General features: G+C 38.4%; 1 protein-coding gene across 1 annotated transcript in view; it reads left to right on the forward strand.

The window, feature by feature from the left end:
* Positions 1 to 13,607, forward strand: part of pcf11 (PCF11 cleavage and polyadenylation factor subunit) — a 34,936-nt gene extending 21,329 nt beyond the window's left edge. The window contains exons 8-16 of the mRNA XM_052025917.1: positions 385 to 2,075; positions 2,390 to 2,492; positions 5,382 to 5,498; positions 5,614 to 5,716; positions 8,810 to 8,993; positions 9,277 to 9,432; positions 11,505 to 11,597; positions 12,423 to 12,458; positions 12,661 to 13,607. Of these exons, the coding sequence (XP_051881877.1) occupies positions 385 to 2,075; positions 2,390 to 2,492; positions 5,382 to 5,498; positions 5,614 to 5,716; positions 8,810 to 8,993; positions 9,277 to 9,432; positions 11,505 to 11,597; positions 12,423 to 12,458; positions 12,661 to 12,867 (2,690 nt within the window). The 3' untranslated portion in view covers positions 12,868 to 13,607. The remainder of the gene's footprint in view (positions 1 to 384; positions 2,076 to 2,389; positions 2,493 to 5,381; positions 5,499 to 5,613; positions 5,717 to 8,809; positions 8,994 to 9,276; positions 9,433 to 11,504; positions 11,598 to 12,422; positions 12,459 to 12,660) is intronic.
* The last annotated feature ends 939 nt before the right edge of the window (positions 13,608 to 14,546 follow it).

A 14,546-nucleotide genomic window follows, 5' to 3' on the forward strand; every position in this document is an offset into this window, starting at 1 on the left:
ATCAATTGAAGTGTAAATTTTATTATTTGATCATTGGAATCACTGAAGAATGTTCGCCTGCATCAAATTTGTATATTAGTCCCACTATAGTTGGACAGTCACACTTAATCACTTTTCCTTTATTTTATAAGTTTAATTTGGCCATGAATGCTATATTTTAATGTTACAGACATTGCTATTGTGGAAAAGCTGTACTGAAGTTAATCGTACCTCATCAAAGTATACAGATTCATTTCTTTAAAATTATTTGTTACAGTTGGTAGTTTAGTAAAAGTATTTTGAACCTAATTTTGATTTTACTACAGACTTTTACAATCCCACCCTGCCCTATGATTTGCTGTGTTTTAATTCGATCCAAAGTAATTTAATATTCGTTTTTATCAGACTCCAAAAGAGAAGAGCCAAGGCAACGTGACCGTCGTTCAGAAGAAAGATCTGCTTATGATGCACCACCAAGGGGTGCTGGACTAGTTGAAAATCCACGCCTGAGATCTGGTGTACATGAAATTCCACAGAGATTTAGAGAATTGAGTGACAGATCAGGACCAGGAAAGTCTGGATCTATAAGAAATGTGGATAAAATAAGAACTGATGAATCCATTGAATCGGATAGGACATGGGTTCATGGTCGGGATGGATCTCCAAGCCGTGACATACGCATTACTGGATCTAGGATAAGGTTGCAGGATCTCCCTGAGCAACTTGTCCAGCCTATTAATGATAGCCCTGAGCAGTCTGGTCTTTGGATTGAGGGTATTCCGGGTCAACCAAGTAAACACTTTGATGGTCTTGGACAGTCTGGTGCATGTTTTGATGGTCCACACAGAGGGCACCCTGCTGCATGCTTTGATTGTCCGGGTAACCTGCGTCTAGGGCAGCCCTGTGTACGCTTTGATGGTCCAGGTGGCCCTCGTTCTGGGCTGCGCTTTGAGAGTTCCCGCCCAAGGCAACTTGGGCCACATTTTGATGGCCCTCGCATGGGACAGCCTGGACCACGTTTTGACGGCCCTCGCATGGGACAGCTTGGCCCACGCTTCGATGGCCCACACCTTGGTCAGCCTGGGGTGCGTTTTAATGGTCCACACCTAGCACAGCCTGGGGCACGGTTTGACAACGCAGGTGGTCAGCCAGGGGTACACTTTGAGGGTCCACAGCCTGGTGCCCGCATTGATGGTTCACACCCTGGTCATTTTGATAGTCCAGGTGGTCATCCAGGCCAGCCAAGCTCACGTTTTGGACTGCCCGCAGGACAACCAGGCGCACAGTTGGACAATCCTGGAGGTCATCTAGGGCACCCTCGTTTTGATCCACACCCTGGGCAGCCTGCCATGCACTTTGATGTCCCACATCCACGACAGTCCTGCACACGCTTTGATAACCCTGATGGTCTTGTAGGACAGCCCCATTTGCGTTTTGATGGTCCACAGTCTGGGCCACCCAATATGCGCTTTGATGGTCCAGGTTCACGTCTAGGACAACCTATTACTCGCTTTGATGGTCCACGTCCAGGGCAACTTGGTGCACATTTTGATGGCCCTAGTGGTCGTGCAGCACAGTGTGGTGTGCGCTTTGATGGACCACAGATGGGGCAGCCTGGCGCACATTTTGATGGTTCAGGCAATCACCCAGGGCAGCCTGCCATTCGTTTCGATGGTCCAGCTGGAACTCGTTTTGACATTATAGCTGCTCAGCCAGGGACATATTTTGAAAGTTCTCGTGGTCCACAGTTTGATGGGGCTGCAGTGCATCCTGATCCTAGATGCAGTGTTGCTGGTCATTTGTTTAACAATCATCCACCAAGTTCGCAATATCAGGGAAGAGGATTTGATGGACAATCTGGGCCCAGATTTAATATGCCTCAAGGATCTCATTTTAATGAATCTGCTGTACATGGAGCAACAACTTTGGCCAATCCAACCTACGTGCCAACAGCTGGTCCTTGCTTCGATGGTCAGACACCATTACCTCGATTGGCAGGACCACATAATGATCAGTATGAGCCAACATGTGGGACTTTTTACAACAATAACATTTCTTCATCATTACCTGAAAACTTGCCTCGTCAACTACAGCCTGTAAGTACCCGCAGACTTATTTATAGTTCCAATAGTTTGGGTATGGATGAGTAAATATTAAGACTTGCAGGTCAGAGGATCTTTGCAACAAACATGGGACTATATAGTGAGATTAGGTTTGAGCTGGTATAACTGAGGTGCCTAGTATAGCTATGTTAATTCACATTTGTGTTGTGAGGCACTAGAGAACTACCTGTGACGCAGCCAGCAAGATTGGGCTCAAAAACTTAAAACTTTGTTAGTCATTTTCATTAATGTAAATTATGTAAATTTTGTGTAATATGCAGTTGTCATGATATCTTTTTGTTTTGTAGGTTAATGCCATGACTGGTTTTTCCCACAATCAGATTCCTTTTAGTCAAGGGCAACAGTACCTTCCATCTCAATCTACTGTTCCAGTTACACAGATCCAGCAAGGTAACAAATTTTCTGCCAATAAATTAGACTGATATTTCAGTTTGCTTTTCTATTACATGATATCATTGATTTTCTGCCTTGTCTTGTACCTTGTCCTGCAAGTAACCAATCTTAATCTAAACTTTCCTTTCTCAAGTCCTTAGAATTATTGCTGCTTAGATTCTTGTCCATGTTCCCTGCAACTATGGGTTTGAATCCCTCTTTGGATTTCCTTCCTTGGCATTGTGCTAAAGCTGCTTATTAATTTCATCTTGTGACATTGTCTGTGGTAAAACATCCTTTTTCTATAATTTCTGACTCTGGACTGTTTTCCTCTGGCCATCAGGGGCTACTGTTGACTGGGTCTATCTCTAGCAAGTCATGCTGAGAAAATCAGTAGAATGGGTTCTCTTTCTATGTGCTGTTTCCAATGGAGACAAGAAACTCTTCTTGCTCTTGTTTCCTATTCACATTTTTTACTTCTGATGGGCAGAAATACAGTGGCATGCAAAAGTTTGGGCACCCCTGGTCAAAATTTCTGTTACTGTGAATAGCTAAGAGTAAAAGATCACCTGATTTCCAAAAGGCATAAAGTTAAAGATGACACATTTCTCTAATACTTTAAGCAAGATTACTTTTCCATCTTTTACGGTTTCAAAATAACAAAAAGGAAAAAAGCCCGAAGCAAAAGTTTGGGCACCCTGCATGGTCAGTCTTTTGTAACACCCCCTTTGGCAAGTATCACAGCTTGTAAATGCTTTCTGTTGCCAGCTAAGAGTCTTTCAATTCTTGTTTGGGGGATTTTCGCCCATTCTTCCTTGCAAAAGGCTTCTAGTTCCATGAGATTCTTGGGCCATCTTGCGTGCACTGCTCTTTTGAGGTCTATCCACGGATTTTTGATGATGTTTAGGTTGGGACTGAGGGCCATGGCAAAACCTTCAGCTTGTGCCTCTTGAGGTAGTCCATTGTGGATTTTAAGGTGTGTTTAGGATCGTTATCCTGTTGTAGAAGCCATTCTGTTTTCAACTTCAGCTTTTTTTTTACAGACTGTGTGATGCTTGCTTCCAGAATTTGCTGGTATTGGATACCTTTGCTCATTGCGGCCAAAAAGTTCTATTTTAACTTCATCAGTCCACAGGACTTGTTTCCAAAATGCATCAGGCTTGTTTAGATGTTCCTTTGCAAACTTCTGACGCTGAATTTTGTGGTGAGGATGCAGGAAAGTTTGGAGGAGAAAAGAGTGCAGAATTTCATGAAAAGAACACCTCTCCAACTGTTAAGTACGGGGGTGGATCAATTATGCTTTGGGCTTGTGTTGCAGCCAGTGGCACGGGGAACATTTCACTGGTAGAGGGAAGAATGAATTCAATTAAATACCAGCAAATTCTGGAAGCAAACATCACAGTATGTGTATTTAAAAAAAACTCAAAATCCGCAATGGACTACCTCAAGGCACAATCTGAAGGTTTTGCCATGGCCCTCACAGTCCCCAGACCTAAACATCATTGAAAATCTGTGGATAGACCTCAAAAGAGCAGTGCATGCAAGACAGCCCAAGAATCTCATAGCACTAGAAGCCTTTTGCAAGGAAGAATGGGCAAAAATCCCCCAAACAAGAATTGAAAGACACTTAGCTGGCTGCAGAAAGCGTTTACAAGCTGGGATACTTGCCAAAGGGGGTGTTACTAAGTACTGACCATGCAGGGTGCCCAAACTTTTGCTTCGGGCCCTTTCCTTTTCTGTTATTTTGAAACTGTAAAAGATGGAAATAAAGTAACCTCGCTTAAAATATTAAAGAAATGTGTTATCTTTAACTTTATGCCTTTTGGAAATCAGATCATCTCTTACTCACTCAGCTATTCACAGTAACAGAAATTTTGACCGGGGCGCCCAAACTTTTGCATGCCACTGTACAGATTCTGTATGAGTTGGTAACTCTATTGTCTCTGATTTATCACTGTCCAACATCTGATTTTGGATGAGCAGAAATGTTATCTAATTAGAAGAACTGACCCATTGTCATTGTTCCTGCAAAATTCCATTTACTTCACTTTTTTTTAAGTCAGGTTGTTCCCATTAATGACATCTTGCTGACACCTTCAATTCTGTATTCTCCGTCACTGAGGCTGTCTTAATTCATCATTGTCGGTTTCTGTCCTGCCTCAGACTATTTGTTGCGACCCCTATCCACACTTTTGATAATTCTATGTGGCTATTCTATTTCCTCTTGCATTATACTTTCCATAAACTCTAACCTACATTGGTTCCTGGTTTGGTAGTACAATTATAAACTCATTCCTTTTTTTCATATCTCCATGGCATTACTGATCCTACTTTTGTGACTATCTTCAGCTCAAATCTGTTCTTCATTTTTGGCCTTCATGCATACCACATTTTCAATGCTGCATCACTTGTGGTATGCCTTTATATGCCCAGGCCTTAAGAGGATCACTGTCCTATCAATAAATTCAGGCATGTTGAGGAAGGCAGCAGTTGGATTTCCAGTCAAGGAAGAAACTATTCTGGTGAGGGGATAAAGCTGTTGGTAGGAAGTATCTGAATCGTGTAACAGTAGGGTTAATATGCAAAAACACATCTTATGATTTGAGTCTTCTGGTAGTTAGTGAAAAATCTTCCATTTGGTAACCTAACTTGATGGAAGGAAAAGATGTTTGCATTTTAAGTGTTGTATTAAACTGGTCTGTTGTCAGAAATGTGTAACTTCAGTTTTATCGCATGAAACCTTGTATTTGAAATGGCCAGTAACCTTTGGTATTAACATTCATGCAATACAAAATCTCAGCTTTTTAGACTTGGGTTTGTTACCATTAGATCAGTATAGCAGTATTTGAGGCTATTCTGTTGGCAATTGTTTATTTTATTCTATAATCAAGTATTATAAAATCATAGGATCATCCTTTGCACCTTTGGATAATCATTTGGGACAGCTGGATGTGAATGAACTGTTTTCAAAGCTGATTTCTACAGGAATTCTGAAGTCAAATCCAGTGGAATCCACCCCAACACGTGAGTTTTTTTTAAAACAATCCTATTTTTACTTGCAAAACCTAAATTCATGACTATTAAAGAAGTGAAAATATTGTGGGCTATTGAATGAATTTGGAGTCTGGTGTGTTTCCAGAGGGTGATCCTCAAGCTTCCACTACAGTTGAAGATGATGAGGAGGAAGAAAATGAGGAAAGCATTCCAGATCTTACCAATTTTCAGATTGAGGAACTGAAACAGTAAGTAATTTCACTTTAATTACTGACATTGATGACAACTTAATGCTGTAGAATCCATTTTCTGATCAAAAGGAAACTGATCAAAGCAATGCAGGCCAGACTCAACAGCTAATATTGAAAACATGCTTCAACCATTATACTTTGATTCCTGTAAAACATTTTATTTTCATTCATTTCACTGGCAGTTGGAAAGGAAGGAACTCTTAAGCAAAATATTTCTGATTGGTGGACTAATGTGGATTTTACTATTATATTTTGAGCTTTTTCTGGAAACAAATATTTCATCTCTTCACTATACTGCGTCTTTAGTATATGTTGAGAATGGTTTTCTTATTATTCCACTTGTCTTTAATTACATGCTCGCTAGTTCACCTTTTAAAATAGTTTTATATTCTAAGGTATGAATTTTTAAACTTTAGAATCTGCTAACGTCATAGAAGAATGCAACACATGCTACAACCATTTGGCTATTCATACATGTATTGCTTCTTGAAAGAGATTTCCAATTACTCCCATTTTTTCTTCTGCAGCATGTTAATTAATGAAGGCCTGATTGTTTTAATCAACTAGTTTGATGTCTAGTTTCAAGATCTGTAAATGCTATGACCAAAGGCCACAAATTGTGCATGCTGTAAGCCACATAATCCAAGTATGTAATTAGTATAAAAATATGCATTGTAGTACAAATGTCAGTTCTGACAAAGGGTCTTTGACCTGAAATGTTCGCTCTGTTTCTCCTCACATAGATGAGGCCTGACCTGCTGAGCATTTCCAGTGCTCTGTTTTTGTTTTGGATAGTAACATTAATTTGAAAGAGTGAGGAAAAATTAAAGGGAAATCATAGTCATAGATACAGCACAGAAATAAGCTGCTCAGACTACTGAGTCTTTGCTGGCCATCAACCACCTATTTAGACCAATCCTACATTGATCCCATTTTTTTAATTCTCATGTTATCAACTCTCCTGCTTCCCAGATTCTTCCAGTCACATGCAGTTATTTTACAGTGGCCAATTAACCTATCAACCTGCATGTCTTTAGGATGTGGGAGGAAACTGGAGCACCCTGAGGAAACCTGGTCATGGAGTATATGCAAATTTCACACAGACAGCTCATGCAGTCAGGACTGAATCCAGGCCTCCGGTGCTGCACCATTGTGCTGCCTATGAAGTAATTTCTGATTAGTGTAAAAGTAGAAGCATTGGATGTCCAAAGAAGTTTGAATGACCATGTATATTAAAATATCATTGCTAGGTATAGGGGGTGGAAAAAGGCTAATGGGAAATTGGGGGATCTAGGAAAGAAGTGGACAGAAGATAGAAGCTACAGTTATACAAAACCCTGGTAAAAGAATGCCTAGAGTACTATGAGCAGTTTTGCGAAACAACTATGGGAAAATATTTTGAGATGTGAAAATATGGGTTTACTGGAATGATATCTGGACTTCCAAGGGTGAAATCACGTGGAAAAATAAGGCCAAACAAGACTGGTATTTCCTGAAATTGGGGTTGATGGATGACTTGATGGAAGATTGAGGAAAGCCAGGAGAACTTATTTTTATTGAAAGGGGCATTTATGACTAAATGCAGGCCTTTCAGGTGTGAAATTAAGAAACATTAGTAAGTGATAGAAGTTTGGAACTCTTGCACAGTCAGTACATGTAATTTCATTGTTAATATTAAAGTTTAATTAAGCAAATGAACTAAAGTATGTGGAGCAAAGGTGGGTTTATGGAGTTACAAGATCAACTTGAGAGGATCACAGATGACATTCTATAATACTGGATTTGAACAGAGGCTGTTGCAAATCTCAAGTTTTGTTTTAAGGAATCCTGTAGCAATTTGTTTTTTGTGCTAAGATAATTTAAATTTTTCTACAATTACTGAGCAGCAAAGAAATGGAAATATCGTGGGTTATTGAATGAATTTAGTCTCTTTTTAGAGGGTGAGCCTCAGACTTCCATGATGAGAGTTGTGGACAATGAAGAGGAAGAAAACGAGAAAATTAAAATTAACGATAGGGATTTTGTCATGGTATCATAATAGAAAAATTGAAGTTATGGTTAGACTTTTTGGAAAAGGTTATTCTGTCATTTGCAATCAACAAACTATATCCTATCTCTGACCTTTTAAAGAAGGTATTTGATGAAGCAGGTGAAGATGGTTGGGACTAGGATGCTACTGAAAGGAATTTGATTGTTCTGAGGGTTCTGATGAAGGATTTGGGTGTAGTTAGAGCCAATGGAATGTTTTTCTCCCCCTCTAACCACCCCTAAGAACAAATTTCATTGACATTTTGACCAGGACTTGATGCCATTTGAAGCTAAACTAATAACTATTATTTAAGTTCCTTATCAATAATTTGAATGAACAAATATTGTTACCTATCCCATTGACCAATGTGCAGAGTATTTTTCAAGATATCACTTGCAGGGTAGCTTCTGTTTCCCATATTCTAATTACGTCAATGAGTTCATCAAATCCACTTCAGAAAGGAATTCTTGAACTAGTCATAATTAAAGATAAATGGATAATAATTGCTTCTGTAGTTGGATGTTACTGAGCATTCAGTGTAAGGTTCTCAGGTTTTGGTCTGACTGGAGATGGTCTCTGTTGGAAATGGGGTGATATATAGGACTTGGTTCCCTTATGTTAGCAGGAAAATTATAAACTCATGTTGAGAGATGCTGGGCTTTTCACATAAGAGGATGCACACATTTACAATGGTTTCAATTCTGTTATATAAAGACATCTATAGGTTGAATTGAACTCCATGACCAGTAATCCTATAGTTTTCTTTGGGACCTACTTTAATAGGAGTATCCAGATTGTTTGCTTTGATGCAGAAGCTGTTAATGGATTTTTGTATGAAAGGTCCAAGTTTTTAAAAATTACTTTTAATAATCTGTGACCTAAGTTTAAACAATATTGGAGTGAAACAGATGCTTTCGTGTATCTACTGGGAAGACTGATGTTTTAATGTGGTGTGTACCATATAAAAGAATTGAGCATTTTGTGCCTCTGCTAACATTGAAAGGACTTCTTAAAAAATCCACTTGTTCATTTTACATTGTTTATTTTGTTTTCTAAAACAGGAGATATGAAGGTGTTATCAGTCGCCTATACACAGGTATCCAGTGCTATTCTTGTGGAATGCGATTCACAGCATCACAGACTGATGTTTATGCAGACCATTTGGACTGGCATTATCGTATGAACAGAATGGAAAAGGATATAACTAAGAAAGTAACTTACAGAAAGTGGTACTACAGTTTAACAGTAAGTTTGTTAAATGAGCAGAGTTTTTCCACATTGAATTTTTTTGTATTGATTTGTTCTTGCATTGTGGTAGTGGGGATAACTGGATCCAGGCAGCTAGCAGGTAGGTGATATAAGTAATGTAGTGGAGAGAGTTGAAGGTGGGCATGGTGCACAAGGTACAAACATTATGGGGAGGATGAGAAGGAACAGCTAATTTCCAGGAGTTTGTTGGGGGTGGTTAGATGGCGAGAGAGCAGTTGAAGTTTTGGGTTTATTTCAAATTTTACTTGTACATTCACAGGACTGGATAGAATTTGAGGAAATTGCTGACCTGGAAGAACGTGCTAAAAGTCAGTTCTTTGAGAAGGTCCATGAAGAAGTTGTACAGAGAACACAAGAAGCTGCAAAGGAAAAGGAATTTCAAAGTGTTCCTGCTGGACCTGCTGGAGTGCATGAGGTAGGATTGGTACTGAAATGCATCTGATTAAACATGGCAATTTTGTCAGACTGTATAAATCTTTTCTAACTTGAAGTTGTATGAAAGCCAGCAGATTTCAATGTTTCCAAATGTTTTTAGTTAAGTTTTTTATCCCTGATTATGACAACTGAACTAAAAAGCAATAAGTTTAAAAATGATGACTGCAGTGCTGTTTTTATATCTGTTGCTTGATTTCTATTGTCTTGATACCTAATTATTTGAAGAAATGCATGCGAAGCTTAGAATAATGAGCCAAGTGTGCTGCCCCGAAAGTGCTGTCAGTTAAGTTGGTTATGGTCACACTCTGGTTGTGAAATGTTAGACTTGCCTGAAGCAAGCCAGGTAAAATCTTGGCTCTGCTTAATGTTGGAGCCAGTATGGATTTGACAAGTTGAATGGTGGCCTCCTGAGCTTTAAGCTACCTCTAAATCTGCAAAGCCAGGGTTGGAAATCCTAGCTATGTTGTTAACCAGGCCATGTGGGTTCTCCTCCCAACTGTGCACCTTCCTTTGTCTCCCACCCATGTGGAAAAAGAAATTGAGTGCTCCTTGTTTTATGGAGATATGTTAGGTGTTCACCATTTGCAGTCTAAAGTTCAATGTGGTAGTGGACAACCGACTGCAAAACTAAAAAAAACTGCTGAAGGAGCTCAGCAGGTCAGGCAGCATCTGTGGATGGAAATGGACAGTCAATGTTTGGGTTGAGACCCTTCATCTAGGTTGAAAGCTGCATGGCAGATAGCCACTTTAAAGAGGTGAGGGGAAGGGGTGGAGCAAGAGCTGGCAAGTTGTATGTAGGTCCAGCTGAGGAGGGTTAATAAGCAGATCGAGGGAAGAGTGGAAATAGCAACAGGCTGGGAGATAAGTAGAGGCAACAAAGGGCTTCAGATGGAATCTGATAGGAAAGGAAGGTGGAGCATGGAACCAAACAAGGAAGTGTGTGGGTGATGGGCAGATGGAGTGGCTGGGGGGGGGGGGGGGGGGGAATGTAATTGGGTTATTGGGGGCTGGTGAGATGGGGTGTGTGTAGGAGGAAGGAGAAAGGGGACAGGGAGAGCAAGTTATCTGAAACTGGGGAATTCAATGTTTATGCCTTCAGGTTGTCGACTACCAAGGTGAAATATGAGATGCTATTTCTCTTGTTCCTGTTTAGCCTTACCCTGGCAGTGGAGAAAGCCAAAGACAGGTCTGTATGGGATTGGGAAGGGGAATCAAAATAGCTAGCAACCAAAAGCTCCAGGTGGCTATGACAGACGGAGCACAAGTGCTTGGCAAAAGCAGTCACCTAGTCTGTGCTTGGTCTCTCTGATATCGAAGATTACAAGAGTTTTTTCCATATAAATTTAAAAGGAAAAGCAGAAATGAACAGGTGTACAATTGTAATGTTTATTTGGTGGCACATGATTGCAAATGGATAAAATTCTGTACAGACCTAGAACCATTGGAATGAATGAAGGCTTGCTTTGCATATAGGCACTCAGAGCAGTCAAGGAAGTAGCATGGACTTCTATGATCATGTACCACATCCCTCCAGGGGTTTTACCTTTTGTAAAAGTAGATATCTTGATCTGATCCTGATGTTTCAAATCTATCTGCGATTTTTTTTTCTGAGTCAGAATGTGCTTTTCCTAGTAACCCTGTAACTTACAAACAGCAGCATTAATCCATTGGATCTTAGTTTTTGCCTCATCCCAATTATTCCTCCTTTTTCTTGCCCACCACTAATGCACACAGTACTTGAGATGTCCTACAGAGCATATGCATTTAGAATTCCTTTATAGGTCAGACAAATTAAGCAAATTAGAGTCCGAACATATTTAATTATATAAATCAAATGTTATTGACAGTGATCCATCCTTTCTGTGGGAAGATGGCCAATGGTAGTTCTCTTGCAGACCTTTCCAGTGAGAAAACCAGCATCAAAAGGACTTTGAAAGTTAAGCACATCCTGAATCTGAAGAGTTGCACTGTATTTGGAAATTGGAGTACCACTTTCTTTTAAATCAATACTTGACAACTTAGTTTCATTAAACTGTTTTTTTAATTTGTTAGGTCTGTGAAATTTGTCAAGAAGCTTTTGAGCAATATTGGGATGAAGATGAAGAAGAGTGGCATCTGAAAAATGCAGTTCGAGTGGATAGTACAGTAAGCTTGCATTTCATTTTTTATCCAGATGAGTAATTGGGCAATTATAACTATTCGTACCTAATATTTGAAAACAAATTTAGTTAAGGTTATACTCAATTGATATTGGTAGATAATCCAACAAATTACTACTTTCAGTTGTGGGATGCCTCAAAAGTGCTTCATAGCCAATGGAATAATTTTGAAACGTAGCTGCCAGTAGCCCCATGGCTTGAAGTATGATGAAAGCTGGGCACCTTAAATCACTAAAACAATGCAGTTTGTAATGTTTCATTTGAGAAGGAAATGTGACTTGAGGGTGAACTAGATTTGTGTTAGTGAAGTTAAGTAGAAAAGCAGTGGGGAAGGAATATAAAGATTAGATTTAGAAGAAAGAAAAGAATTTTTAAAACCTGAAGGGAATAGGACTTGTTCAAGTTTAGTTTCTGGGCCAGAAAGCCTGATTAATATTGCACAGATAATTACACTTTGAAATACATTCCCTTCTATTTACCAGATCCAATATACAAGCTTAATAGACAGCTAATGTGTTATTTCATTTTTTTAATCTATGAATGACATCTGTGCAATGTATATAACAATATAAAGTGACAAGCTAGTTCAGGAGATAAGGAGCTTTGTAAAATCAGACCCTTGAACTTGTTTGATTTGCATGATGTATATTTTTCTTGCAAGATCTGGCCCATCGGTGTTAATTTTGAATGTTACATTGTCTGTGATGCCAGTTCAAACCATGTTTATTTTTGCAGAACAAGTAGAATTTATATCCATCTAACATTCATTATCATTTGAAATATCTGATATCTATCTCATGTTTCCTTTTAGACATATCATCCAGCATGTTATGAAGATTATAAAAATGTGAGTATTTAAGTTGATCCTGTTGTACAAGAACACAAATAATCAAGTGCTAGAGTAGTGCCTTAATAGTAGGATGTGCTTTTTCAAAATTCTCAACCTTTTGGGGTGTTGAATGTTAATTTACAATCATAATTGATTTTAATGTTAAATTCAGCTGAAGTAAATTTTAGCATTATGAAAATTGATTTTCTTTTTTCTTCAGGCTTCATTTACTGATTCAACTCCATCTCCAAGTGAAGCTCCTATAGAAAATCCACTACATTCAGTTATTAAACAGGAACAGTCGGATGTTAGTAGCAAGACCTCAGATCTTGCCAGCAGCTGTAAAAATACTGAGGCTGAAGGCAGCTCTGTGACAGACATTAAAACTGAAAAAGATACTGCAACTGTGAAAATGGAAACGGTCTAAGTCTTTTTTCAAGTGATTTTCTTTCCACTTAACAGACTAGTATTAGAGGAAGAAAGATTGGTTGGATTTGATTTATCCTTTCGTATGAGGGTGATTATCTTACAGCAGTGAAGTGACACTACCTCTTGTTACGTTTGAAATCATTGGGAAACATGCAGAGCAGCAATAGTACATTCTACCTTCAAGGAACATGTCAAATTTGAACCCCTCCCCATTTGTTTTATTTTATTATTTGAGGCAGGGATCTCAGTTGAAGTTAAATATTGAATACATTTTGGTATTTGTATGTTCAACTGCATGTGCAGTTCAGGTGTGCATTACTGTGTGAGTGCTGCAAATGTGTGAATGCACTTGTGGAATGAAAATGTTGCTTTTTTGTAAGAATGTAAATTCTAAAACAAAATAAAATATTTTTGAAATGTTTTGTGTACAGTTGAGGCAAAGTGTTTAAGTTAAGTTTTAAATATTTATGGTGCAATGAAAATGAATACTTTGGTTCATTTAGGAAATTTGTTAAAATTACAGGATCTGAACTATTGAGAAAATAGAAATAAAACTATTGATATTTACCTGACACAAATTATTTTTGTTTTTTTTCATGTGAGCTCTTGCATTACAAATTGCTTTTGATAAATTAGTAAATCTTAAAATACTATGCACCTGAAAATGAACAATGCAGTGTTGAAACCATTAGTTAACCTTGTATGTACTAAACTAAATAAATCACCTGCACACAATATTTCTGTTTTTATTTATATAAATCAATTTAAACAAAAGTAAATTAGCCAGTTAGAAAATCACTATTAATTTATTAGCTATTTTAGAATATATACTGCAATTTCCCTAATTGGCAACATCTCATTACAATATTTGTCCACATTGCAATTTAATTCTGCTGTTGACTAAATATTAGCAAGTATTAAAAATGAACTGTCTTCTATTTGAAAGTTAAATTCATGTGGCATAGTACACAGGAGGCTTTAATGCCACTCAAACTTATTCTGGTATTCAATACCTGATCTGATCCTAACACCATCTTAGTTTCTGAAATATTTTAATACCCTTGCAATCAAAAATCAATCAAACTCATTTTTGTTAAATTGATGTTTGAGTCTGATACTTCTACCAGCCTTTGAGTAAATGTATAATGTCTTAAGAATGATATTAAGACTATCTTGTCCTAAATTCTCCCACTAAAAGTTTGTTTACCCTGTCAATTTCCTTCAATCATCCCAAAACATTTCAGTGGAGTTGTATTTTAATCTGGTATATTCTAGGAAGTATAAGGCTGGTTAGCATACATTTTTTCCCTTCCTCTATAATATTCTAGTGAATCTGCTGTACCTGCACAAATATACACTAAGATGTGATATCCAATACTTGGTGTAGTTTATGGATAGCTTTAAAGGACTAGAACACTTCTTACAGCAGGTTCTGCAGATGCTGAAATCTGGAGCAACAAAGTGCTGGAGGAACTCAGCAGATCAGGCAGCATCTGTGGAGGGAAATAGTCAATGTCTTGGGTCAAGACCCCTTCATCAGGACTCATCTGCTGACCTGACCAGAGTTCCTCCAGCATTTTTTGAGCATGTAATCTAAGACTAGCATCTTGGTTTTTATTATTGTTAAAAGTCTTTGTTATACTTCAACTTTATTGTCAGAAGTATACACAGGATATA

The sequence above is a fragment of the Pristis pectinata genome, chromosome 11 (assembly GCF_009764475.1).
Source record: "Pristis pectinata isolate sPriPec2 chromosome 11, sPriPec2.1.pri, whole genome shotgun sequence".
NCBI lineage: Eukaryota > Metazoa > Chordata > Chondrichthyes > Rhinopristiformes > Pristidae > Pristis > Pristis pectinata.